Genomic DNA, 26,183 nt, shown 5'->3' with positions numbered 1-26,183 from the left:
AAGCACCGAAAAGGAAGTGATCACGACCCCCCTGACTTCTCAGGAAGGGAGGTGAAAGCACTAAAAAGGAGATAATCACACCCTCCCTGACATCTCAGGAAGGGAGATGAAAAGCACCAAAGGGAAGTGGGGGTTGCTAGCAGGTTTCTGGGCTCAAGGGTCTTATTATGCACAAACCCATCAGCATGGGAACACATAGCACATAGCACATAGCAACAACGCAGAGGCTATTAGTGATGACTCTCCCCACAGTCAGTGCAGGCTTGATGTGGTATAACAAACATGAATTATGCACCCAAGTAACGGTATAACAAACAATATAAATCAACAGTATGATGTAAGAGATTGCCAGAAGTCCTAGAAGGAGAGTATGTAAACAGCAGTCACACATACACCTCTTCAGCAGCCAAGAGATAGTCCAAAACCAGTCTATTGTCCATTGCTTCACATATCAGGGAATCCAATGATCCCCCCAAGTTTTTGAAGTCCAGCAAAAGTCTTTTTATGTCTTAGGGAATCCAATGATTCCAGCAGATTTTGAAGTCCTGTAACAGTCTTATCATTTCTCAGAAAATCCAATGATTCCTGAGGGAATTAAAGTCCTACAACAATCTTATGTCTCAGAGAATCCAATGATTTCTGAGGGTTTTGAAGTCCAATGATTTTCTATGTCCATGAGTCAAACGTCATAACTGCCACACTCTTTCAATGGTGAGCACAATCAGCAACAGAACCACCCGATGTTTCTTGGGTCTTCTCCTTCGTTTCAAGGGTCTGCTCCATCTCTCTGCGATGGACAAGGCGAATACGGCTCGTTGGCACCCATCTGATTCCTTCTTCACCTGTAGAGATACAAGCAAACCCTCTCCCCCAAGCAGTTAGCCTATCTGGTCCCTTCCATTCACCACTTTCTGGGTCTCTCCACATCACCTGGCGATTATCTAAAGATAGTGGAGCTGCTCGCACTGGACACTGCCCTTCCGGTGGGTTATAAAACCTGTCTGCCGGAGCCAGTGCATCTTTGTCAAAAATCAAGAAGTTAATAGTATAAAGTGCTAGATTTAGAAGCTCTCTAGGGTTACCTGTGGCTCCCCCTTTCTTTTGTTTTTGGAGCAGCGTCTTAATGTCTCTGTTTCTCCTCTCTACTATTGCCTGTCCTTGAGGATTAAAAGGTATGCCAGTGGTGTGTAAAATCTTATACTGTGCACAAAAGTGTGCAAAATGTTTGGAGGTGTATGCAGGACCATTGTCTGTTTTTATTGCTTGTGGCACACCCATAATGGCAAATGCTTGCATGAGAAATTCAGTGACCACTCGGGCTGTCTCTTTTGCTGCTGGTATGGCAAAAGTGAATCCTGAAAAGGTGTCTACCACAACATGGATAAAAGACAGACGACCGAAAGATTTATAATGGGTCACATCCATTTGCCAGATTTCATTGGGTCTCAAACCACGAGGGTTCTTCCCTGGAGGCAGTGTAGGAGCATGGAAAGGAAGGCAAGCTGTACAGCTTTTTACTATGCTCCTAGCTTCCTCTTTTGTAATCCCAAATTGTAAACGCAAAGCTCGAGCAGCCTGATGGTACTTAGAATGGGATTCCTGGGCCTCCTGAAATAAAGGTGTACTGGCCAACATAGTTAAAAGGCTATCTGCCTTTGAGTTCCCATCAAAAATAGGGCCTGGGAGTCCACTATGTGAGTGGACATGCAAGATATAAATCTTACCTGGATGTTTTCTCACTTGCTCCTGAAGTTCCTTAAAGAGCTGATATATATTAGAAGCTGCAAATTTTATTTGGGCTGTGGCAATTCTTTGTACCACACCTACTGAATAGGCTGAATCAGATATTATATTTATGTCTCCTGGGTAATAAGTGAGAGCTAACATGATTGCATACAATTCGTTCTGCTGAGTGGACTGAAAAGGAGTTCTGACTACTCTCTTTATGGTTAAATCATGAGAGTATACAGCACAAATATTGTGTTTGGATGCATCTGTAAAGATAGTTGGTCCTTTAAGGGGAACTTTAGAAACTTTTTCTTCAAGAATCCATCGCCAATTATGTAAAAGTCTGGTTATCTTTAATGGAGACCCATCTATAAAATTAGGAGCCATGGCTAATAAAATTTGCCACTCTGGGATGGTCTCACAACACACATTAATTTGTGTATTGGTGTAAAAGGTGTATATCTTATCAGGTCTTGCCCCAGATAATTGTACTGCTCGCTTAATGGCCTTTAACAAAATTCTAGCCACAAGCACTGGGTAAGGAGTAAGGCTTTGTTCTGGTTGTGCCGGGAGGTTCACCCACTCTATCACACTGTCTCCTTGATGAAGGACTGCTGTGGGTGCCTCTTGTGTGGCAAAAACTGATATTTCCAAGGGCTTTTGAGTGATTCTCTCAACCACATTGGATAAAGCCAGTTCAACTTCTCTCAAAGCCTCTTGAGCTTCTTTTGTAAGCTGGCGTGGTGAATTTAAAGCACTGTCTCCCCTTAAAATATCATATAATGGTTGTAACTGATAGGTAGTCAAGCCTAACACTGGTCGCATCCATTGGATATCTCCTATCAATTTCTGAAAATCATTTAAGGTGTTTAGCTTCTCTGTTCTTAAGGACAGTTTTTGTACTGTAAGCACCTTAGGGTATACTTCATATCCTAAATATTGAAAAGGAGCATGTCTTTGAATTTTCTCTTCAGCTATATATAATTTGTAGTATCTTAGTGTTTCTATGGTCTTTTGTAGACATGCTTCTAACATTTGTTCCTCAGGTGCACATCCCAATATATCATCCATATAATGTAATAGCATAACTTTTGGAAATGCTTTTCTTATTGGAGCAAGAGCAGCAGCAACATACATTTGACACATAGTGGGGCTGTTTTTCATTCCCTGTGGCAAAACTGTCCATTCATATCTTTTATAAGGCTCAGCTAAGTTAACGCTGGGCACTGAAAAGGCAAATCTTTTCATATCCTCCTTATCCAGAGGGATAGAATAGAAACAATCCTTAATATCGATGACCCAAAGAGGCCACTCTCTAGGCAATTGAGTAGGAGATGGAAGTCCAGGCTGAAGAGTTCCCATAGTTTCCATCTGTTCATTTACTTTTCTTAAATCAGTGAGCATCCTCCATTTTCCTGATTTCTTTTTTACAACGAACACTGGGGAATTCCAAGGACTTAGAGAAGGTTGTAAATGTCCTTGTTCAAGCTGTTCCTGTACTATATCTAATAAGGCCTGAATTTTATCGCTACCCAAGGGCCACTGTTCTATCCACACTGGTGTATCAGTTTTCCATTGGATAGGAACAGGTGAAAATGTTGGCAGGCCTTCAACAGCAGCCCTGCTTAAAAAACCGAAGTACTCATTTTTAACCCTAATTGTTGTAAAACATCTCTTCCCCACAGATTGATGGGAAGTTTTTCAACTATAAAAGGAGTAAAAACTCCTGTTTTGCCTTCAAAAGTCCATCTCATAGGGGCAGCACTAACTTCAGCTGCTATTGATCCTCCTACTCCAGACATATAGGTGTCTGCTTTAATCTTTGGCCAGTGACTGGGCCAATTGGCACCTCTAATAACTGTACGATCTGCACCTGTGTCTACCAATCCTTCCAATGGTAGGCCATTTATATAGATCGTGAGCATAGGTCGGTCAGCCGTTACAGCTGCTGTCCAGTAAATTCCTGGATTTTGTGGTCTGGAGTCAGAACCTGGGTGACTATCACCAGGTTGCTTATTAGGATTCTGTATGAGTAAACCTGATGCTACTACGTCTCCTGGGTGATAAGTCACACATTGTCTACCTGTATTAGTGACTGGGATATTATCTACACATTCCCCAGTTTCCCACATCAGTGTGTGGATGGACACTGTTTTGTACATACAAGAAGGTGAAATGGTCAAGCCTACTGTGCCTGGAGGTAAGGGATCCATAGGCTGGAGAGGAACAGATTTCACCTCTCCAGGGGGTATCTCAGTTGTCCCAGCTGCATACAGCTCTATTCTCCCAATTGTAATTCCCTTCTGCCATCAGGTTGCTTCCTGGCTGGTTGACTGTGTAATCCCCTTCTCCCATCATATGGCTTTCTGGCTGATTGGTCATGTCTGGATACTGGACTTCTAGGCCCTCCCTGGGTGCACCATTGGCTGCCATCATGCCCCAAGTGTTTTTTGCCTTGGGCCCTGGGGCTGGGCCCCTCATCCCGTTTCCCTGAATCTGTCTGCATTCTGAGGCCCAATGGAAGCCTCTGTTGCATTTTGGACATGGGGTTTGGGGTCTTGTTCTCCCACCTTGTTTCCCATTCTATCTCTATACCAACATTGAGCTTTCAGATGCCCTACTTTTCCACACTGAAAGCATCTACGAGTCTCTCTGGAAGTCCCTTGCCAAGAGGGATTCTGTCTTCCCATGTTTGAATTTTGGGAAGTCTGCACCATAGCCTGGGTATAAAAGGCACCTGTGTCCACTGTGGCACAGCGTCTTATGATCTCCTCTAAAGGAGCATCCCTGCGCAGTCCTAGTATAATTCTTCTGCAAACCTCATTAGCATTTTCCTTAGCAAGTTGCCTTATCAAAACGTCTGTTATTGGATTTTCTCCATTTGTTCTTGTGATAGCTGTCTGCAAACGTCCCACAAAGTCAGCAAAGGGTTCATTTGGCCCTTGTGTTATTTTTGTGAAGGCCCCCCTCTTGTCGTCTTTACTGTGGAGGGAAGCCCACGCTTTGATAGCATTAACAGCAATTTGCTCATATGCTGCTACAGAATAATTAATTTGTGCTGCGACATTTGCATAAGGACCTGTACCTGTAAGTAGGTCATAGGTGATTGCAGCATGAACTCCACTTTGACTATTTTGTTGGGCTTGTATCCTACAGAGCTCACTATATTCAGAAAGCCACAAGTAGTTTTGTCCAGGTTCTAGGCATATCTTTGCTATAGATTTCCAGTCATCAGGGGTCAAGATTTCAAAAGACAAATTTTGTAATAGCATCTTAACATAAGCTGATGTAGCCCCATAAAGAGTGCAAGCTTTTTTCAGGTCTTTGAGGATATCTATATCAAAAGGAGAGTATCTTCTACTTTCTTGACCTGAAGAATCAAACTGTTGAATAACTGGAAAAATGTGGTGTTGGATTTCCAATACATTTCTCCCTTCTTCTTTGGCCTTAATTAGTGCCTTTTGCAATCTACTCAAAGGAGCAGCTGGACGCTGTGGGGGAGGGGCTGGATGCTGGGGGGGAGGTGCTGGTGCTGTCACTGCCCCCCCCACTACCCCTCCTCCCTCCATCCCCTCCCCCAGATGGCAAGCAGTCCTTTACATGTTGAATAGATTGCAGTATATCCTAGATATAATATATGTGTGCAGAACTGAACAGTTTTCTTGTTGCACAGGGAGAATTGGATTCAGAAGGTATAAATAACCCTGGAAGAAAAACAAAAATGCAAGCAGTTTATATTCATTTCCCAGTGTTCTTTCTCTGGGTGTAGCTGCTTCTGTCCATCTTTGATCAATTAAAGTTCTCTTTATCGAAGAGATCCACTTCCATCAGAATACATGCTCAAACAGTATCGTTATTGAGGTATATAATGATCTCCTGGTTCTGCATCAGTTCATGTAAGTCTCGCCAGTCCTCTCTGTATTCATCCTGCTTGTCATTCCTTACAGAACAATAATATTCCATAACATTCATATGCCACAATTTACTCAACCATTTTCCAATTGATGGGCATGCTTTCATTTTCCAGGTTCTAGCCACTACAAACAGGGCTGCCACAAATATTTTGGCACATACAGGTCCCTTTCCTTTCTTTAGTATCTCTTTGGGGTATAAGCCCAGTAGAAACACTGCTGGATCAAAGGGTATGCACAGTTTGATAACTTTTTGAGCATGGTTCCAAATTGCTCTCCAGAATGGCTGGATGTGTTCACAATTCTACCAACAATGTATCAGTGTCCCCGTTTTCTCACATCCCCTCCAACATTCCACATTATCTTTCCCTGTCACCCTAGCCAATCTGACAAGTGTGTAGTGGTATCTCAGAGTTGTCTTAATTTGCATTTCTCTGATTAATAATGATTTGGAGCATATTTTCATATGTCTATAAATAGTTTCAATTTCTTCATCTGAGAATTGTCTGTTCATATCCTTTGACCATTTATCAATTGGAGAATGGTTTGATTTCTTATAGATTAGAATCAATTCTCTACATATTTTGGAAATGAGGCCTTTATCAGAACCTTTGATTGTAAAAATGTTTTCCCAATTTATTGTTTCCCTTCTAATCTTGTCTGCATTTGTTTTGTTTGTACAAAAACTTTTCAATTTGATATAATCAAAATTTTCTATGTTGTGGTCAATAGTGATCTCTAGTTCTTCTTTGGTCATAAATTCCTCCCTCTTTCACAGGTCTGCGAGGTAAACTATCCTATAGAACAAAGATTTTTTCAAAGGGAAAAAAATATACTGCTGCTAATCTTGATCCTTCATACTAAAATTTCAAATGGAATCAATTTCAATTTATTGCTTCTATTTTATTCTTTCTCTCATTACTATAACCATTGACTGTGGACAGTTGTTGAACTATGGGGTAAAAAGATAGTACCTATTTTCAGGGGTCCTAAGAAGCATATCATCTTTACTCCTACTCTGCAAGCAGTAGATAAAAGCAAAGATCTCTGGACTAGAGTTTGTTAAAGGATGTTCCATTATATACTGAAACTAAGAATTGGTTATCTGAAAAGAAAAGCAAGAGATGGATCTAATGTGACCTTTGGGTGACAGAGTAATATGGTTCCAGACATCTATTGTTCTTCAGCATCTTTCTCTGGACATGTCTGTTTTTTCCTTTGAAAACTGTAATATATGGGTTTTATTGTGAACTGATTGTAGTTTCTTGAGTTTCTTAGTTTGTAGAATGCCAATGAGTCTGAGTGATGATGACTTTAAGTCACAAAGTCAGAAGCAGTAATGTTATTGAAAATAGAATCTGATGCCCTTATGTTGTGCTATATCCTGTGCTTTTCTTTTTGTGTGTGTGTGGGACCATTCTATTCAGGAACAAAGAGCACCATGATTCCAATCCATGTATATTTATTTCCCTTCTCAGAGGTTTGTGTATTTGGATATTGTGGAATTGAGTATACAGAAGAGAGGATTCAAACAAAGTATTGCTGTTCATTTTTTTTGTATGATTTGAAATTATTCAAATTTAAAATAAATTACTGGACAGTGGGCATAGCCCGTATAATGGTAGTTTTAATTCTCTATTGTCCTAACTTTAACAATAACCAGATCAACAGATTTGGTAGGGTTTCACACTGGGGTAAAACTTAGATAGGAGCAGGATATCTTAATGGAAAAAGATCAATAAAAATTGATAGTTACCATGTCTCAAATAAAGCAGCACTATGCATTCTACAGTGTGTATTCCTATATAAGGTACCATACATAAGAGAACCAAGCAATGTAAATTTGACTACATTTCAGCAATCTCTCCAGTATTTTAACCATGTGATATTTTAGATTTGTATTCAAGTATTTAAATTAAATTAGCAGATCATGTTAAAAATGTTAAAATTGCCTTAATATTAGCTTCAAGTAAGAACCTAATTGTTTGACTCTGGAAAATAAAGGAAAATACCATCTCAGCTCTACATTGTTCTCATGAACATGTTTATGTTAGAGACTCAAGAATGAATGTAGTCAGAAGTCTTAGATCTATAATATGTCTTACCTTATGAAGAACATAACAAAAGTATGGTTTATGTATGAGTTCTACTATGGTTGGAACATGTGAACAGAGAGGCTGCCTTTTCTTAATAGGCCATTGTCTCTTAGGCACTACAGAATCAGGAAGTTGGTGGAAGCCAATGTCAAAGGACTGCTAGAGGATAACAACAGCATTGTAGAATGCTATTTTTGGACTTGTGATGGTTAATGGTGCAAAAATTCATGCATAATAAGTATATAAGTATTTGCTGAATTGCATTGACTATATTCTCTGACAGATTTGAACTGTCATCTCAAGTTAAGTATTGCTGGCTTTGTTCATAGGTGGATTATGATTCAAAGGAAATCGCATTCAAGGCTATTCTGGAGGATACAACTCTGGAACAGGCAGTAGGACTTCTCAAGAGGGTGAATGGGTTCTGCTGCCTATCTGTGAAGATCAACATGGAAGGTACAGAATCCTTTCAATCCTTTATTTCCTTCTCAAAGTTTTACCATGCTCTTCTTCCCTACTCTTTTGATTTGAAATATCATTCTCCACAAGATTCTGTTCCTTTGGTTATTGCAAACTCATTATTCCTTCATCTCCAGAGTCAGGATAGAGCAGGACCAGATTTAGTCTCTACAGGCAAATAAGATAGATAGAAATCATTGTTTTTGTTCTTTAATCTTTTTCAGTCATGTCTGACTCTTTATGACCTCTTCTGGAATTTTCTTGGAGAAGATACTAGAGTGGTTTACCATTTTGCAGATGAGGAAACTGAGGCAAACAGGGCTAAGTGACTTGTCCAGGGTTATACAGCTAATACCTGTCTGAGGCCAGATTTGGATTCATGACTTCCTGGCTTTAGGCTCACTATTATCCAATATGTCATCTATCTATCTATTTCAGTAGAAATCCTTCTACCAATTCCAATATTAATGAATTGTAGAAAGAATACTACTTCTAGAATAAGAGGATTTTGATTTAAAACTGTCTCAGATATTTAATGAATGTGTGACTAGGTAAGCCACTTAATTTCTTGAACCTCACTTTTGTCATCTGCAAAATAAAGGGTTTGAACTACATGGGGTCTATGTTTTCTTCTAGTCCCAAAACTTTAATTTATATTAATATCATATGAGATGCTCAAATTTAGAGATATCTCCACTCCAAATGTTCTCATGGGCTATTTGTGCCTGACCTGTGGCAGAGCTCATCTTGGTATGATCAGCCACAGTCAGATACACTGTACCTTCATCCCAATGTAGTGATGACATTTTGGTTCTCTTTGAGCTTAAAAGAAAAACAACCATAACTGTCTTTTTCTCTTGACTGTTAGCTATTCTAAAGTATGCTACCCTAACATCTCTAGCCTCCAGATTATCATGTCACTGCCTTTTCACATTTTCATTGTTCTTTCTGCCCTTCCCATTATTGCCAGGTTACAAGAAATTGGTCCAGGACATAGAGAATAAAGTGACCACCTCAGGGGACTCGTTTTATATCCGGGTCAACTTGGCCATGGACAGAAAGGCAGATGGAGAACTACAGGTGCAGTGTAATGACATCCTGCATGTCACTGACACCATGTATCAAGGCCAAAGTTGTTGGCACGCCCATCGAGTCAATTTGTACAGCATGAAGGACACAGATCATGGCACCATCCCCAACTACTCACAGTAAGTTGCCTATGCTAAATGAATATGTTACTCATTCATTCATTGGACAAAAATTGGTTGGGTATCTACTACATGCTAAATACCAACTCAGGATATTGCTGATGGTCTCAGAGGTATTGCATAAGTATGATGCATCCCTAAAGAATGTTTTCTGGGCTTAATTTTGTATAACTTTGTCCAGAATATTCTATGGTACCCAGAGAACAAATCAAGGTCCCTTTAGGATATTAGAAGATTTCCCATTTCTGTCATGGTCTAGCTGACTCCAAGCCACAAGCAAATGAATTAAAAGGATTAGAACAACTTCCTCCATAAAGAATTTTTTTTTGTTACCTGTAAGTACCTATTAACAATGACTTTCTCCTTTTGGAGGCATCTTTGTATTGCATTTATCCTATATTATTGTGTAGTGTAATTGTTTGTGCATGTTTTATAAGCTGCTATGTCTGCAGTTCCATAAGGTTAGGGCAGATATAAGCTTTGTATCTCTATATCTCTATCTATCTAGGATCTATCATAGAATCATGGACAAATACAATTATTCTGTTGAGAATGCATTTCTAATCTAAATTACTCTAGATTGCTATATTTAAGCATGCTTAAGTAAAAGGTCAAACATTACAGTGCCATATATCTGTTCTAGAACAAGAAACAGCAATATTCTGAAGCAGTAGACCATGAGATGTTAGATGCTATCTGGATACATTTACAGCAAGGGTTGCAATAAATGGAAAATGAATGAAGGTGGGCCTGTAGGGATTTTCCAATAGGTTAGGTGCAAAAGCTCTACTAACAGTTTCAAGTAACATGTGTGGTTTAAAAGGCTTGGCACTCAAAATGTTTGTGGCAGCCCTGTTTGTAGTGGCTAGAAGCTGGAAAATGAATGGATGCCCATCAATTGGAGAATGGCTGGGTAAATTGTGGTATGTGAATGTTATGGAATATTATTGTTCTGTAAGGAATGACCAACAGAATGAATACAGAGAGGCCTGGAGAGACTTACATGAACTGATGCTAAGTGAAATGAGCAGAACCAGGAGATCATTATATACCTCAACAACAATACTGTATGAGGATGTATTCTGATGGAAGTGGATTTCTTTGACAAAGAGACCTAACTCAGTTTCAATTGATAAATGATGGATAGAAGCAGCTACACTCAAAGAAAGAACACTGGGAAACAAATGTGAACTATCTGCATTTTTGTTTTTCTTCCCGGGTTATTTTTACCTTCTGAATCTAATTCTACCTGTGCAACAAGAGAACTGTTCAGTTCTGCAAACATATATTGTATCTAGGATATACTACAACATATCTAACATATATAGGACTGCTTGCCATCTAGGAGAGGGGGTGGAGGGAGGGAGGGGAAAAATCGGAACAGAAGCGAGTGCAAGGGATAATGTTGTAAAAAAAAAAAAAAAATTACCCTGGCATGGGTTCTGTCAATATAAAGTTATTATTAAATAAAATTTAAAAAAAAAAAAAAAAGGCTTGGCACTTTGAAATGATGAAAAATTCCACTAAGAAGATCCACTGACTCAGTGGAGCTTTAATAAGGCATGATCTTTACTCCATTCCTTTTTTTTTTTCAAGCTGCTGAGTGAATTAGTACTATTTGAGCCTTTTCTGGAAGGCTGTAAACAATGCTGGAGCCAGCCCTCCCCCCTACTCCCAAATCCTGAAATATGGCAACCTAGAACAATGCTTCAATTAAATAAGCTTGAATTGTAATGCCGGAGAAACTGAGGCAAGATAGAGATTAGAGAGTTTTTAATATTTTATTTAGAAGGAGAGATTGGACTTGGGGCAAAACAGGATCCATGTTTCCCCTAGCCGCTGAATAGGACTATTATCTCAAAGTATCCAGCAATGAGTAAGTAATTCCAGAGACTTTTATAGGGCTCCAGCAATCAGGGAAACAAAAGCAGGGTGGGGGTGAGCACTGGTGACTGGGAACTTCCAGGAACAGACCATAAATACAATTCTGACAAGTTGGGGTTAAGGAAGGATCATAAATTCTGATAAGTGGGGAAGCCTACGAGCCACTGAGTCTTAGATAGGAGATATGCCCCCCATTTGCATTTTATGATTCTTTGGAATGACAGAGTAGCCAGTTCTCCCAGCCCTAATTATCTCAGTTCTAATGATCAGGAAAGGGGGTTGCCATCAGAAGATTGAGGCAGAACAATCAAAGGAAAAACAATTTCCTTTGAAATTTTGATTTGAGATTGAGGCAAAACAATTAAAGGAAACTGTGGCATAACAGAACATGGACCTTTGGCTGCCTTTTTTGCTTTATGTTTCTTTCCCAAACTGAAATAAATAACCAAATAGTGATTCTGAGATGGATATATCTAACACTGGAGAAAGCCTAGTGAATTCAAGAAATTGGAGCTCCTGGGTCCCTCAGTTAGAAGTGTGGCAGCGAGTAAGTGTTCTACACTCCAGTGCTTTTGGAAAACACCAGCAAGAGGTTGGGTTCAATACTTGGTTTGTTAGATGACAAACCTGTAAGGAATTATCAGACAGTGAAAATGTTGAGGTATGAGAAATGAGGGTGAGAGATTACCCAAACCTGTATCACAAGTTTTTTGTGAAAGAATTCACAGTCCCAAATGCAGGTGAGTTTTGTGGCAAAAAAATGAGTTTATTACACTGAGAAACAACTTGGCTGTTTTCTTCCAAAAGGAATTTAGCAAAGGTAGGTTTTTATCAAACATGGGTTTACACTGAGAAGAAACAACTTCTCAGTGGGCCAAATCCTATTAAGAATTTTAGCAAAGGTTTGGGGTTCAGAATCCTCTTTTATTAGTCTTCTGAGGTTTGAGGCTAGGGAGATTAAGGGCTAATTTTCAATTCAATAAAGGATGGTGATTTTGCCCTAGGCCAAGATCTCCAATTGAATTATAGGTGAAGATCCCCATGGGAGTTACCCCAAGGAACAGAAGGGTGGGGCTCCTCCCAAAGATAGGGATGGGGTAGAGATTTTAGGGTTTCTCTATCCCAGGTCCACCCCCTGAAAGATTAGGGGGACACAGTTTATGTCAAAAGTAACTTCCCTAAAGATGATAGCAATAATTGTTATACTGTTAATTACCTTTCTATTTTTTTTTAATCACAGTGCATCTTTGTACGGCTTGTGTGTTTAAGCACTTCTTTTGTGTAGAGGAAATAAATAGCTGTCCTATACTTGATATATATTGTATACTTAGTACCTTTTTCTTCCCCACTTTGGGGAAGCCCAAGACAAGAGTTGAACTTAAGCTTTAAATAATGTTTCCTGGGGCTCCAGAAAAGGGTCATGTAGAGCCAATTATAAGGCAAATGAGTCCAAGGTGAAGAGGGAGAGGTTGCCCTTGGGCAGATCCTGCCTACTGCAAAGTCAGATTCTTTTGTTTCATTGTGTCTGGCTCTTTAAAATGCTGAGGAAAATTAGACACAAAGCAATTTTCAGCATTACTAAATAGTTATTTTAAATTTCACCTTAGTTCTGTGCTGTCTAAACAATTCTATCCAGGTTCCTGTGTTATGTAAACCCTGCCCAGATATTGGACTAATCTCCAAAAAGCACCAGAGTTGTAGAATATTCACTTGCTAACTCTGATTGAGGGATCCAGTAGCTCCAATTTTTTTAACTCACTAAGTTAGTGAGAGGCTCAGGTTCAAACTCACTTAGTTGTATCCTTGATCTAGTTGCCACCTGGGAATAGTTGCCATACTTAAGGGGTAGGGATAGGGTTCTAGCGCTGCTTTTACCCTTCCAGAAAGAAAATCAATGAATCCATGGTTTTTCTTACTTAATGAACAATAAGGGAATTGTCCATCATTTCTAAATGCCATGCTCTTTAAGCCGCACATGTCATTGAAAATTGCCAGGAGAGTTCCTACATATGATCCATGGTATGATCCCTGGAGGCCCCCTCCCATGCCTGCTCCATGGAATGTAACTCCTGCCACACAGAGGTGTGCTATATCACACTATACTCTAGAGTAAATTGGACAAATCCTATCCTCTTGGGTCCCAGTCTTTTTCCCTCAACAGCTTCTTTTTACAGTTCCCCATTGAGTATGATTTCACCAACACCAGAGTTCCTGATGACTGAGTCACCAATTCACTGTTTTTTGTTTTTGTGGCAGGGCTCAGCAGAAACTCATCACCCTCATCCAGGACATGACTCAGCAGAGCACAGTCTTCCGCAAGGTGGGGAAAGCTGCAGGAACAGGAACATTTATACTAATTTTAGCTGTCCCTATTCCCAGGTCACAAAAAAATTCATAAGTAGGGATTTGGGACAAAAAGCCTGACCTTCCCTTGGGACTCTTTCCTCTTGTTCTATAGTTGTTTTCTCCTGACCCATTTGTTCTCCTGATCTCCTCTAAAATGGGGTACTAGAATGTGGATACAAAAATCTGAGCCACAATACTTTTTCTTTATGGGGCTTCCTAAGATGGAGCTTGGAGCTTTCTGTAGCATGATTTTTTGTGAAAAGGATAAATTGCCATCCTAAGTGAAGGTTTATCCAGATTTCTAATAGTCTGTATCTTCTTCTGTATCTTTTCATAGCTATTATTTTCTAGTTCCAGAGTTCTGAGGTTGGTCTGCTAACTCCAGAGACCAATAATCCTGACTGTGATTACCTGCATAGATACACAGGCCTTATTTACTGGCTCAACTCTGTGTGTCTGCATATAATACAATGTTTAATGTGATTATATTCTGGTTTTGTTTGCCCTCAGTTTACCATTCTGTTTCTCCACCCTATTTTTTATTTCTTTTGGTTTTTCTCATTTCCAACTCTTCCAATTTTACACATAAACTCTTTGAGGGAAAGGATTATATTTTGTTGTTGTTGTTTTTGCATCACTAACACCTAACACAATGCCTTGCTTCTAGAAGGCACTTGATAACTGTTTATTGGATTGGATTAGAGGCCACCAAGCTGAGAGCTTCTCTCTTTCCATCCCTCTTTAAAGCTCTTTCCCTGTAGCCCCTGGTTCTTTAGTCCTTATATCCACCCCATGATACAAGTATAGAGACTTACAGGTGACCTGTAGGATGGGGAGGGAGGCAATATGGGACATCTACACAATGGCGTCAACATTGGCCTTTACTCTCCTGGAAGATTTGCCGGACACAAGACTTTGGAATCCCTCAACATACCCTCTGGAACTTTAATCTCCATCTCTTCCTTTTCTTTCTCTCTCATTTAATGCTTTTGCAGTCATCTGGGGGACAACAGAAATTAGTACGCATAGTAAGCATGGACAAGAGCAAGGTCAACCAACTGTGTTCCTCCTCTGATGGAAGCCAGACTGAGCCCAGCAAGTTGGAAGGTATGCAAGGTTCATCAATGGTAAAAGGAGTTTCCAGGGAGGGAAGCTCCTGGTTAAGCAAGGGACTGTTCCCAGAGCTAAATTTTACCATGGAGTCAACATTCCCCTGTGGCCAGCTCTGTGTTATAAAGAGGAAACATGAAAAACTGAAGAATAATAGACAACTGAAAAAACTGGAAAAAAGAAATATGATGAGAAAAGCTTCAGGAAGAGATTATGTAATCTTGGTGGCCCAGTTTTTCACACTACTTTTTCCTTACACAGATTCATCCATGGTAGGCTTTTGGGCAGAGAGCTGTTTTACACTAGTTCCTTATACACGGGTAAAACCCTACAAACCAATCAGACCTCGGCCTGTGCTTTTTGTGCCTATGGTGATTGGGAGGATTCTGAGTGAGAAGCTGAGCCTCCTGAAGGACTTTGAGAAATGCCCAACAGGTACGTTCCTCCTTCTTAGCATCTGCCTTGTTAGCCAAACAATAGGACAGTGAAAACATAATTTCCTGGGATTCAGGTCACTGTTGTTATCTCAGTACTTCTCTAATGTGAAGAAAATATATATTATGAGAGGCTAATGAATGCATGTCTAGTCAGAGCAAAGATGATGACCTGGGAAAGTACTGAAAGACTTAGGGATTGGAAGACATGGTGAGGACAAAAAAATTAGTTTTGGGAGAAGTAAGGAATAGGGAGTGCAGGAATGATGGGAGCCTGATCAGTTAAAAGAATTTCAGAATTTTTGATCATGGAAGTGGAACATTTGTGAATAACAGCAAAGTCACCATCTTTGTATGTAGGTGAGGTGGGAGTGGAGGAGTGTGACATGCAAAACGAGCAGACTGAGGAACTGAAGGTGGGAACCAGATTAAAGTATTTGACATGTTTTTAAAGTCTCCCAATATGGATGTGAGGGGAGAGGAAGGTGATTGTGAGCCAAGAAATAGACTTGTTAAGAAAGGAGAATAACCATTAGATTAGACTCAGATAACCGCTAGGATTTGAATTGGGTGATAAATATGAATATTATGAACCTCAAAGGAGGTTGCTGAGTGCTGGTGGTAGATGGAGAATCCAGAAATGGAAATTAATACAACTCTTTCCTGATAAGTGATTGGTAGGGAAAAGCTATGAAAGAAATCAGGGTGATATACTATGAAGATTTTATGTATCCTAAAACCATTTAAGTAGCAATGAAATCTTGGCAGAAACTCTGGAATATCAGCTATTCCAATGGCTCAGGCAGTATCACTGACTGGGTTAACATACCAGTCACTGCGCTGTAAGTGGGCATAGAATTCTATGCTATCCATACTCAAAATCACCTTGTAATGATGAGTTTGACACAGAGGACAGCAAAGTGAGTGGCTCTCCATGTTTTGGGATCCCAAAAAGGAAAAATATGTTGAAATGAATTATAAATATTAACAATGCTTCAGTGAAGATTTTACTGACCACTTAAGTGGACAAATGACAAGGGTGCAAAAAATAGACTGAAGATATGAATGCTTTTGTTAAGCGCCAATACTACATCAAAAGCAAATGAGACATCATGTTCTTTCTTTGTCAGCAAATATCCTTCAGTTTGGAATGATGCAAATAAAGTACTAAAATATCAATAATATTTGAGTCAGATACCCCAAGGAGGCCATTGATAAGAAGAAATTTCACATGAAAATATAGCAAAATATTTATTTCAATACTTTTTAGTAAGGAATTGGAAACAAAATAAATGCCTCTCAATAGGGAAATGGCTAAACAAAGAATGGTACATGATTATAATGGAATATTAATTACTGTGCTATTAAAAATTATGAGTATGATGAATATAGAGAAGCAAGGGAAGATCTACATGAACTAATGGAGAAGGAAAAAAGCAGATGAAAACACTATCCATAATAACTATCACAATGTAAATTGAAGAACCACCACACATATTATCACATACATGCACATATATACACATGTACACCCACAAATCCAAAATGAATGTTGTGAAATTATAAAGAATAAACAGATTTTGAAAGACATATGGGAAAACATTCCTATCCTATCCCTTGTAGAGGTGGGAGGCTCACAAGTGTTAAAACTTTACTTCTACTTTCAAATTTGTCTTGATTAGGTATATTGCTTTTTTCCTCTTTTTTTCTTTATAATTTTATCCTAATAAAAATACTATTTATTATATGGTATGGGTCTCTGGGAGAAAGATCCTGGAAGAAACTATAATAAAGTACAAAAACCAAAGATGTCAATAAAAATTATAAGAAAAACTTTATCCTTTAATCCTGATTCAAAGAACTAGGTGAAAATATAGGAGGAAATGTAATTACTTAAATCCAAAAAAGGAAAAGCCAAAGAATCTAAAGGTATTGAAACTCTATATTTAATATAAACCTTAGAAGTGTTACTTAATAAAGAAACAGATGGCAAAAATAACATTGTTTTTGAAAAGATTTTGAAAGGAGGAAAAATACACTTAAAAAAATACACTGGAATTTCAAAAGCCCTTTTTGAGTTTAATGATACAAATCAAACTGATAATAACAAAACTAATTTTAAAAGTCTGATTATAAATCAAAGCATTCTCCCACAATGCTTGACAGAGAAGATAAAAACATGCCTGTATTTAGAATTTTAAGTCAGGAAAGGACCGCAGAGGCCATCTAATCCAACACACTCTTTTTACAAATGAGGAAACTAAGTTTCAGAGAGAACTTGCTCAACAGGAAACAAGTAGAAAGCATCCCAATCAAGAGTAGAACCAAATAGCAAAGAATTGGAAAATGAGTAGATGCCCATCATTTGGGGAATGACTGAATAAGTTGTGGTACATGAAGGTAATGGAATATTATATTTCTATAAAAAATGATGGACAAGCTGATTTTAGAAAGGCCTAGATAGATTTACACAAATACTGAGTGAAGCAAGCAGAACCAAGAATACAGTGTACATAATAACAGCAAGAATGTATGATGATCAACTATGAAAGACTTGGTTCTTCTCAGTGGCTCAGTGATCCAAGGCAATCCCACTAAACTTTGGATAGAAAATACCATCTGCACCCAAAAAAAGAACTATGTAAATCAGCAAATACTATGTTCACTTCTTTTTGTTTGTTTGTTTTTTCTTTCTCCCAAGATTTTTCTCTTTTGTTCTGATTTCTCTCTCCCAATATGATTCATAAAGCAATATGTATTAAAATTAATTGATTGATTGATTGATTTTTTTTAAAAAGAGTAGAACCAATTTCTCAAATAAGTCACAATGACTTATTTGCCCATGGTCACATAGCTTATATATGTCAGAAGCAGAATTTGAACTCTGATCTTTCTGCAACCAGGACCAGCTCTTGTTCCCCATTCAACCAATCATTTTTCAACTAGCTATTCGAGTTTCTACACAATGAAAGCCAAAACAAAATGAAAAATCACTAAAGGTAAAGCTTGTTTCATGGACTTAACTCCTGGTATACTTTTTCCCCAACCTGTGAAATCCAAGTTGTGGAATATATAGAATGGATTCTGCAAATAAATGACATGCTTTTTTTTTTTTCATTCCTAAAAAAACCATGCCTGGATCTGCACAATATAAGATTCAGCCATTGTCATAGAAAATGAAGAACAAATATCAAAAGAGAAAAAAGTAATCAGGGACTCACGAGCAGGCTCTGCTAGATGAAATTCCTGCAAAAGCTGCCACATTGCCAATGTTGCCATGCTGCTGAGGCAGAGAGGGCCAACCTTCTCCACTGCTCACTGGAAATGTTATATTTAAATAATGTCAATTGGGATATGGGAGCAAGAGAATTCTAGTAATATGTAACTAAGTGTATGCCATGTCATACTAAAATGCCCATTTAATTTTGGTTAAGAATAGACTAATCTTATTTCCTTTTTGAACAGATTCGTAAAATAAGATCAAAGTTAGTTGTTAAGAGTTCTATGTCAACTTAATAGAAATTATCCAGTGGAGTACCTTAGAAGTCGGCTCTTGATTCTGGACTGTTTAACATTTTTATCAATGACTTGGATAAAAGTATGGATGCTTATCAGATTTGCAGATGATAGAAAGCCAGGTTGCTGATTTGTCAGTCCTTTCAATGATTTCCAACTCCTTACGCCCTCATTCAGGTGTTTTCTCAGCAGAGATTTTGGAGTGGTTTGCCATCTTCTTCTTAATCTCATTTTACAGATGAGGAAACTGAGGCAAACAGAGTTAAGTAACTTACCCAAGTCAGGCAACTAGTATCTGAAGCTGGATTTGAACTCAGGAAGATGTATCTTCCTGACTCAAGACTTGATCTATCTATACACAGTGCCACCTAGATGCAAAGCTGGAAGGAATAGCTAATACACTGAATGACAAGTTGAAAAAGTTCTCCAAACTACAGCAATGAACTGAAGAGAAGACTCAACATAAACAAAGCATAATCATTGGAATAACTCTACAATTATGCCTCATTCCTCCTGTCTGGCTCAAATTCATTTAAAAGTCAAATGAAAATTGTTTCTGCATTGTTATTTAAGATTATTTGTGCTTCAGCTATTTTCTATTTGTGTAGATAATTTAGCATTCACAGCTCTGTGGTGTCAAGCCCCAGGCTATTTCCTTTCTTGAAAAAGAGTCCAATTTATAAAAGTAGCATATGGGAAGAAAGATCTCTGTAGACTGGGGAGCTTTCTGTGAACAGACTCCTCTCTGGGGGCTAAACTCAGTCACATAAAGAAATTTTTTCATCTATAGGAGTGGTTCAGTTAAGGTGATATGGTTTTTTTCTTCAGAGAATTTCCCTAATACCCTCACTGGAGTTGGAATGAAAGTTGGGCAGTAGGTAAGGTAAGGAGAGGCATACAGAGTAACTGGGAGTAGTAATCTAGGAGTTGGCCAGAAGAGGGTCACAAGGTGAAGTTGAAGCAAAACCTGAAACAAAGTCCCCATCACTCTAGACCACTTAAGGCTCAGCTGAAGCTATGTGTATGATATTTTCTCTTGGAGCCATAACTTCATTGGGGTATTATCCCTTCCGGGAAGGTTCCCATACACTCCTTGGTTTACTTACATTTTTATGTGCCTCCTAATGTGGCCCCTTTTTGAACAAAGCTCCTACATTTATATGGCTATCCTTCCCATTCCTTTTTGCCTCCTCAGAATACTTAAGCCAAGAAGAGTATGAAGTTCGAAGGCAGAGTGGAGACATAATCCATGAGAAAGAGGACCCCAGCCATCACAATTATGTAACCTACCAAGCAGTGGAGTCCTTGATGCACAAGGTAGAGTTTTGTTCAATAAGGCAGATGGGAGAATAGAGAGGAAGGACAAAGGCAACTCTGGAGAAGTCAGTGCATAACACTGCAGAACGCACCGAGAGGGTTGAGTTTAAGACTTTTCCAAACCTAACTATGTAGAAAAGCTTAACTATTCTCGAACTCATTTCACAGTATAAATGGTACATCAATGGCCAAATGAAATCCCTACAAATGATAGCTTTGTATAGGTGATTGCATCTTTCCATTTGGAGTTTAATTACATTTCTCCAATTGCTTTCCTAGTAAGTCCAAGTCAGAATCAGTTATCTTCTCTTCACAGGAGGATTGGTTCTCTAAGTGTTTATTAAAGACTTACTGTGGGAAAAACCCTATGTGAGGCTCTAGAAATAGAAAAATATCATTTCAGTCTTTAAGGAGTCTAGGATGATCTTGAGAGTTCCAATCATTCACCCCCTCCTCCCTTTCTCACCCTTAATGCCAATAGCCTTTTCTTCAATTTTCTACAGAATATGCACTGTCTCTTGGACATTAATCTGAACTGTGTGCAAACCCTGCACAGGACTGAGATCTTCCCTATCATTGTCCACATCCCTGTCACTGAGAAGAATGCCAAGAAACTCAAGTATGTACATACCTCTGGGCATAGGAGGGTTAATAACTCCCTCTAGAACCAGACTTTTCATAGCATGTATTCCAATGATGACTAGGGAAACATACAAGAATTCAGGTTCTTTTGCTTCCTCTTCACACACACACACACACACACACACACACACACACACACACACACACTACAGATTCTTTCCCCATTTGAAAGGGACAGTTCTTTCAAGAGGCATTCTGCCTAGAGTCATAATTAGGGCATAGATCAGGACTTTGTCACAAAGCATTGAAATTTAGAGGGTACTGATTGCCTTTATACTTTTAGCTTTGTAAAGACAACTAAATTTAACACCTAATTAATGAGAATAATTAGTTCATATAAGAAGAGCAGTTGACATGCCTTCTGTCCAACTGAGTTCTACTTCCCTTTCTCTTGCTCCCTCTGCCTAAATGGCAATCTGCCCAGTAGCAATCTTATGGTTTTCTGTGTCCTGGGCTTTCTCTCACTATGAGTCCCTATGTGTTGTCTTTCTTCCTGCTCTCCAACTGAAGTGTCTTAAAAATTGGATTTTCAGGACACATTTCATGCTACTTGTACTAGGTGGAAGGCAGTTTAGTATAAGACAAAGGATCCTAGATTTTAGGTTAGAAAATTGAGTTTACAAGAGACCCACATGAAGATTAAATGACAAAGTCTATAAAGTATTATATAAATGCTTCCTGTTAATGCTATGACCAGTCATATAGATCCCAAAATTCCTATTTTATGATTATGTATCACAATTCTACCAATGAAAATTACATAGACATGGTATTACAAAGGCATGTCCTGCACACTGAAATAATGAACAAGCAGATTTAAAGCAACACAATCAATTAAAATATAAAGATTTTTTTTCTGCTTGTCTTTAGATAAAGTAATACGATGCTATATGAAAAGTCATTATAACCTCTGAACCAGGGACAAAATGATAAATGTTGTATTAATTAAAAGTACAAAAAGGAAACTCTATTCAAATCTCAGCTCTGTCATTTGCAACCTATGTGATCATGGCCAGGTTGCTTTATTTGTATGGGTCTCAGTTTCTTCATCTTGAAAATAGAAGAATGGATGATTGAAGATCCTTAAGATCCTTTCCTAGCTGTAGATCACAACTGTAAAAAGGGGATCTATATTAGTTCTGTCATCTCCTTACCAAATATCTTGGTCACTGTTTTCACTAAATTTGTCCATATGGATAAAAAGCTGACTTCAGATCCACAAAGGGGTGACCCTGTTTCAAATCTCCCTTCTAACATATACAGCTGTGTGACTCTGGGCAAATTATTTAGTTCTCTTTCATGTCTCTAGGCAACTTTCTAAGACTCTAAGTTGCAGATTTTAAGAGAGTTTACTTACTTATTTGTAATGGGCCAGAACTCTGGAGAAATATACTTGAGGCAAGGATTCTTACAACAAGGTGTTAACTCAATGGAATTGATAAGGGAATGGTTGTCTAGTTAAGCATGGTAATTAATAGTTCTCTAGTTTGGTAGTTCTCTAGTTCGGTATGATTGATTTAATCTTACCACAAATAATGGTTCCCTAGTGATATAATGATTGGCTTATACTCAGTATGATGAATGGATTTAATTGTAATAGAGTATTTAAGAAGTCAGAGTTAGACTTGGAGAAAGACTTGAAAAGACTCAAGATAAAGACCCTGGTGGTGGCTGGCCTGTCCTCCTTTACTTCTTCACTGAGCCATCTGAAGGTCCCCCAGAAAGCTAGCCTAGGTGAAGGTGAAGGAGACAATAAAGACTTTGGACTTTATTCCTGACTATTCTTGGGGTGATTATTCTGCTGAAACTAAGGCTCATTTGGAGGACCTCCAGAGAGCTAGCCAGAACATTACAACTTATGACTTCCCTCTATCAATGAAATCATAGCTCTTTTTCTATCCCTCCCTATTTCTGATTAACATGGGTACTCCAAACTAACTTATACAAGAAAAAAGTAAATATTAGAAACTTTTATCTTAGTTCATGATGTGGGGGCCAGGAGTGGGGTGAGAGGGGGAAGGGAGGAGATAATAGAGATTTCCTGTCACCTATCTCTATTTTAAAACAATAAACTTAATCCTTCTCCTAAAAATCCACTGGAGAAGTCATCTAGGACCCAAGTTCATCCTCAGATAAATTTTTATTCCATAGCGGCATAGAAACATTAGCTGGTGTAGTAGAAAGAGCACTAGGCCAGGAGTTAGGAAGCTTGAATTCAAATCCTAGTCCAAACCCTGTCTGTGTGACCTTGGGCAAGTCATTTAGTTTGTGCCTTAGTTTCTTCAGCTGTAAAATGAAGATCATAGTAACATTTATCTTCCAGGGTTGTTGTGAGGAATCAGATGAAGATTTATTTATATTTATAAAGGCTAAAATTTAGCACAATGCCTGACACAAAGTAGGCTCTAATTAAAAACTATTAAATTTTAAAACAAAATAGCCTTCTATAATGCCGGGAAAACTGAGGCAAGATAGAGATTAGAGAGTTTTTAATATTTTATTTGAGGAGAGATTGTGGTGGGGGCATGTTGCCCCCAGGGGCTGTCTCAAAGGATCCATCAAATCCACATCCAGGGAATGTGAGGTCCCATGATATATGCACATGGTTCCAAGCTACCAGGGTAGATTGAGGCAGGGGCAGAGTCAGAGCACTAAGAGAGGGAACAGACTATCAATCCGGTTCTGGTATGGGATGGTGTAGTGTTCTTTTCTTTTCTAAATTATGATCGTTTTCTCTGGGAGCAGGTTTCTTGGGGAGATTTTCTGGAGGCAGCCTTAGTTTCAGTTCCAAGTAATAATCACCTCAAATTCCAGGAGTTAAAATCCAATCTTTTATTGTCTCTTCCAAAATAGATCAGTTAGCTTTCTTTGGTTCCAAGAGCTCTCGTTGCTAGCAACGAGAGCTAGTCTTTTGCCTCTGCCAGCTTCTGCCTCTAGCGCAACTCTGACTCCTGGCTTCTCAATCTCCTCACCTGACCGACTGACTGACTGAAGCTTTAAGAGCTTCTTATATATGAGCTCTTAAAGGTGTAAATGCAAAGGTTAACTCCTCCTTAGAGAGAGTGGGATTGTGGGAGGTGTAAACTTTGTGACTCTCCAGGACTTGTGAACTCCAATGTGTGAGCCAATGTGTGAACTCTCAAAGGTGTAAACATAAGCATTGTTTCTCTCAATTCCATTGAGTTAACACCTTGTTTCAAATTCTGGCCCAAAACAGGGAGGCACTGTATATTATGATAAATTGGGATCAAGAAGAACAGTGACAGAATGGGAGGAGGCACCGAACATTCTGATAAGAAGGGAAGGTCTGGGGTTATGATGTCTAAGGTCTTTCTCCTTATCTGGGTTAAACATTTATAGTATATAATCTTAGTGTAGCCAGCCCCAAAATATATGTTGTAATGATCAGGAAGGAAGGATGGTGTTGCAACCAGGGACTGAGGCAGAACAATTAGGAACTGAGATAGAACAATTTAGGGAAAACTGAGGCAGGATAATTAGAAGGGAAGTGTGGTACAACACTTCATTATATGAATGACTCTTTCCCTACAGAGCACACTGTGTAATGAGTAATATGTTTGTACTTTTTCCTGGGGACCCAGAGGCACAATGACCTTTGGCCTTAAATACTTTGCACGGTATCTCAGAATGCTAGTTCATTAAGCCAAGATACTTTAGGAAGAATATCCCAGCTTGATCTATTGAGACCTAGATTTGGGAGTGCTCAAAATGAGTGGTGAGATGATACCCATATTATAAAAACTGACATGTCACTTACATAAAATTATTCTAAATATGCAGGTGGTGGAGAAGAGAATACATCTTTCATTCCTTTCCCTTTCCCTCACATTTAGTAGGGGGGGACAAAGCCCCACATTTAGTGTTCCAGGGATTTCTTCATGGCTCTATCTAGATTCATCCTACTCTCTATTTCATTAAAACAGAAAGGCCCTGCAGCGTCTTGGAACTACAGAAGAACAAATCCTGGAAACAGCCAAGTGCGAGGAGGCTGAACTAGAGAAAGTCCCTTGTTTATATACTAGCCTAGTTCCTGATTGTTGGAGTGATGTGGACTCCCTTGTCAACTGTGCTCGCTTGTCTATAGCTGAGGAGCAAAAGAAATTTGTATGGATAGAACGAAGCCCTCGATAGTCTCCCCCTTCATGGGCTTTTTTCCCATTCCTTCATGAGAGATGGCAGAATCCTTCACATTTTGCCCTCCAATAAATATTTTTTGCAAGTTTTTTCAGACTTTAATTTACTTTCAAATCAGGGTTCTGGTTTACCTATAGTGTAAGGAAGGAGAAACAAACAGAGATACCTCTTTTCTGCCTTTGGTGGGCAATTGAATAATCAATGCAAACTAATTTATTTTACCTTTCTTTGTGAAAACTAATATATATAGCAACTTTACTAATACTTTCAAGACATCTATCTATATGATGCACTGTGCCTTTTCATAGAGCAGATATCCCTTCATTGTATATCACTTCTCCAACTTCTTTTCCCAGAGGAAGGATTCTGAGACATCTCTGTAAAGATGTTTCTATAATATCTGGTCTTAGTCAAACTGGTTAGAAGAGGGTATGCTTTTATTTTCTATCTTTTAAACATGCTAAGTGGTTGGTCAAGGCAGGAAGTCAGTTGTTCTGGTATCTGCCAAGGAAATCATTGTGCTTGCCTATAATGAGGGCACATAGTGGTAAAGAAATGTAATTTTAGTTACACAAAAAATGTTTAATTGTAAATATGATTTCCATATGATGGAAAGAGTATTTGAAATGGTTCCTAGGCCTGGATGTATGATACCTGGTTTGGAAACACCTGAAGACCAGGAGTACTCTGGGAGCAGAGAATCCTGAATATTTGGGACTGTCCATTTTCTGTTAGCTGGCTTGACTTTGTACCATTGTGGGCTAGCAGAAAGAATACTATTCAGAAAATCTGAATCTTGGCTGTCATTTATTGTCAATGACACTAAACAAGTCACTATATTTTTCTGGCTCCCATGGTTTCTCCCTCCCCTCCCCCCCATTTATAAAATGTAGGGCCTGGACCTTTAAATCCCCATCCAGGTCTTAACTGTATGATCCTATGATCAGCTGATAGTTGTTAGTTTAGTTCTTCTTTTCCCAATTCTTAACCTAAGGTTCTTCCAGAATTTAGATGCAAGTAGAGTCCTTCCTCTAAGCTAACCTCAAGACCATATTGGCTTAGGCTCTCAGAGCTTTCAGAACTGTTTATAATTTGGCACAGGTTCTATTCCCCACCTTCTATTCCAAAATTTTTTCCAATTTTCTGAACTGATTTTGCTTCCACTTGATCTCATGAGCATAAGGGGAGGGAACTCTTTTCATCTTAAAAGGGAATGGGGAGCATAGGATAGTTTACCTCTCAGACCTGTGGAAGAGGAAGGAATTTATGACCAACGAAGAACTAGAGATCACTATTGACCACAAAATAGAAAATTTTGATTATATCAAATTGAAAAGTTTTTGTACAAACAAAACAAATGCATACAAGATTAGAAGG

General features: G+C 38.7%; 1 protein-coding gene across 1 annotated transcript in view; it reads left to right on the top strand.

The window, feature by feature from the left end:
* Window positions 1-24,895, top strand: part of CARD14 (caspase recruitment domain family member 14) — a 60,153-nt gene extending 35,258 nt beyond the window's left edge. The window contains exons 13-20 of the mRNA XM_051996650.1: window positions 8,065-8,191; window positions 9,165-9,402; window positions 13,543-13,606; window positions 14,628-14,739; window positions 15,004-15,177; window positions 19,888-20,009; window positions 20,513-20,628; window positions 24,596-24,895. Of these exons, the coding sequence (XP_051852610.1) occupies window positions 8,065-8,191; window positions 9,165-9,402; window positions 13,543-13,606; window positions 14,628-14,739; window positions 15,004-15,177; window positions 19,888-20,009; window positions 20,513-20,628; window positions 24,596-24,803 (1,161 nt within the window). The 3' untranslated portion in view covers window positions 24,804-24,895. The remainder of the gene's footprint in view (window positions 1-8,064; window positions 8,192-9,164; window positions 9,403-13,542; window positions 13,607-14,627; window positions 14,740-15,003; window positions 15,178-19,887; window positions 20,010-20,512; window positions 20,629-24,595) is intronic.
* The last annotated feature ends 1,288 nt before the right edge of the window (window positions 24,896-26,183 follow it).

Source organism: Antechinus flavipes, chromosome 4 (genome assembly GCF_016432865.1).
Source record: "Antechinus flavipes isolate AdamAnt ecotype Samford, QLD, Australia chromosome 4, AdamAnt_v2, whole genome shotgun sequence".
Classification (NCBI taxonomy): domain Eukaryota; kingdom Metazoa; phylum Chordata; class Mammalia; order Dasyuromorphia; family Dasyuridae; genus Antechinus; species Antechinus flavipes.
This window is presented reverse-complemented; position numbering and strand designations above follow the sequence as displayed.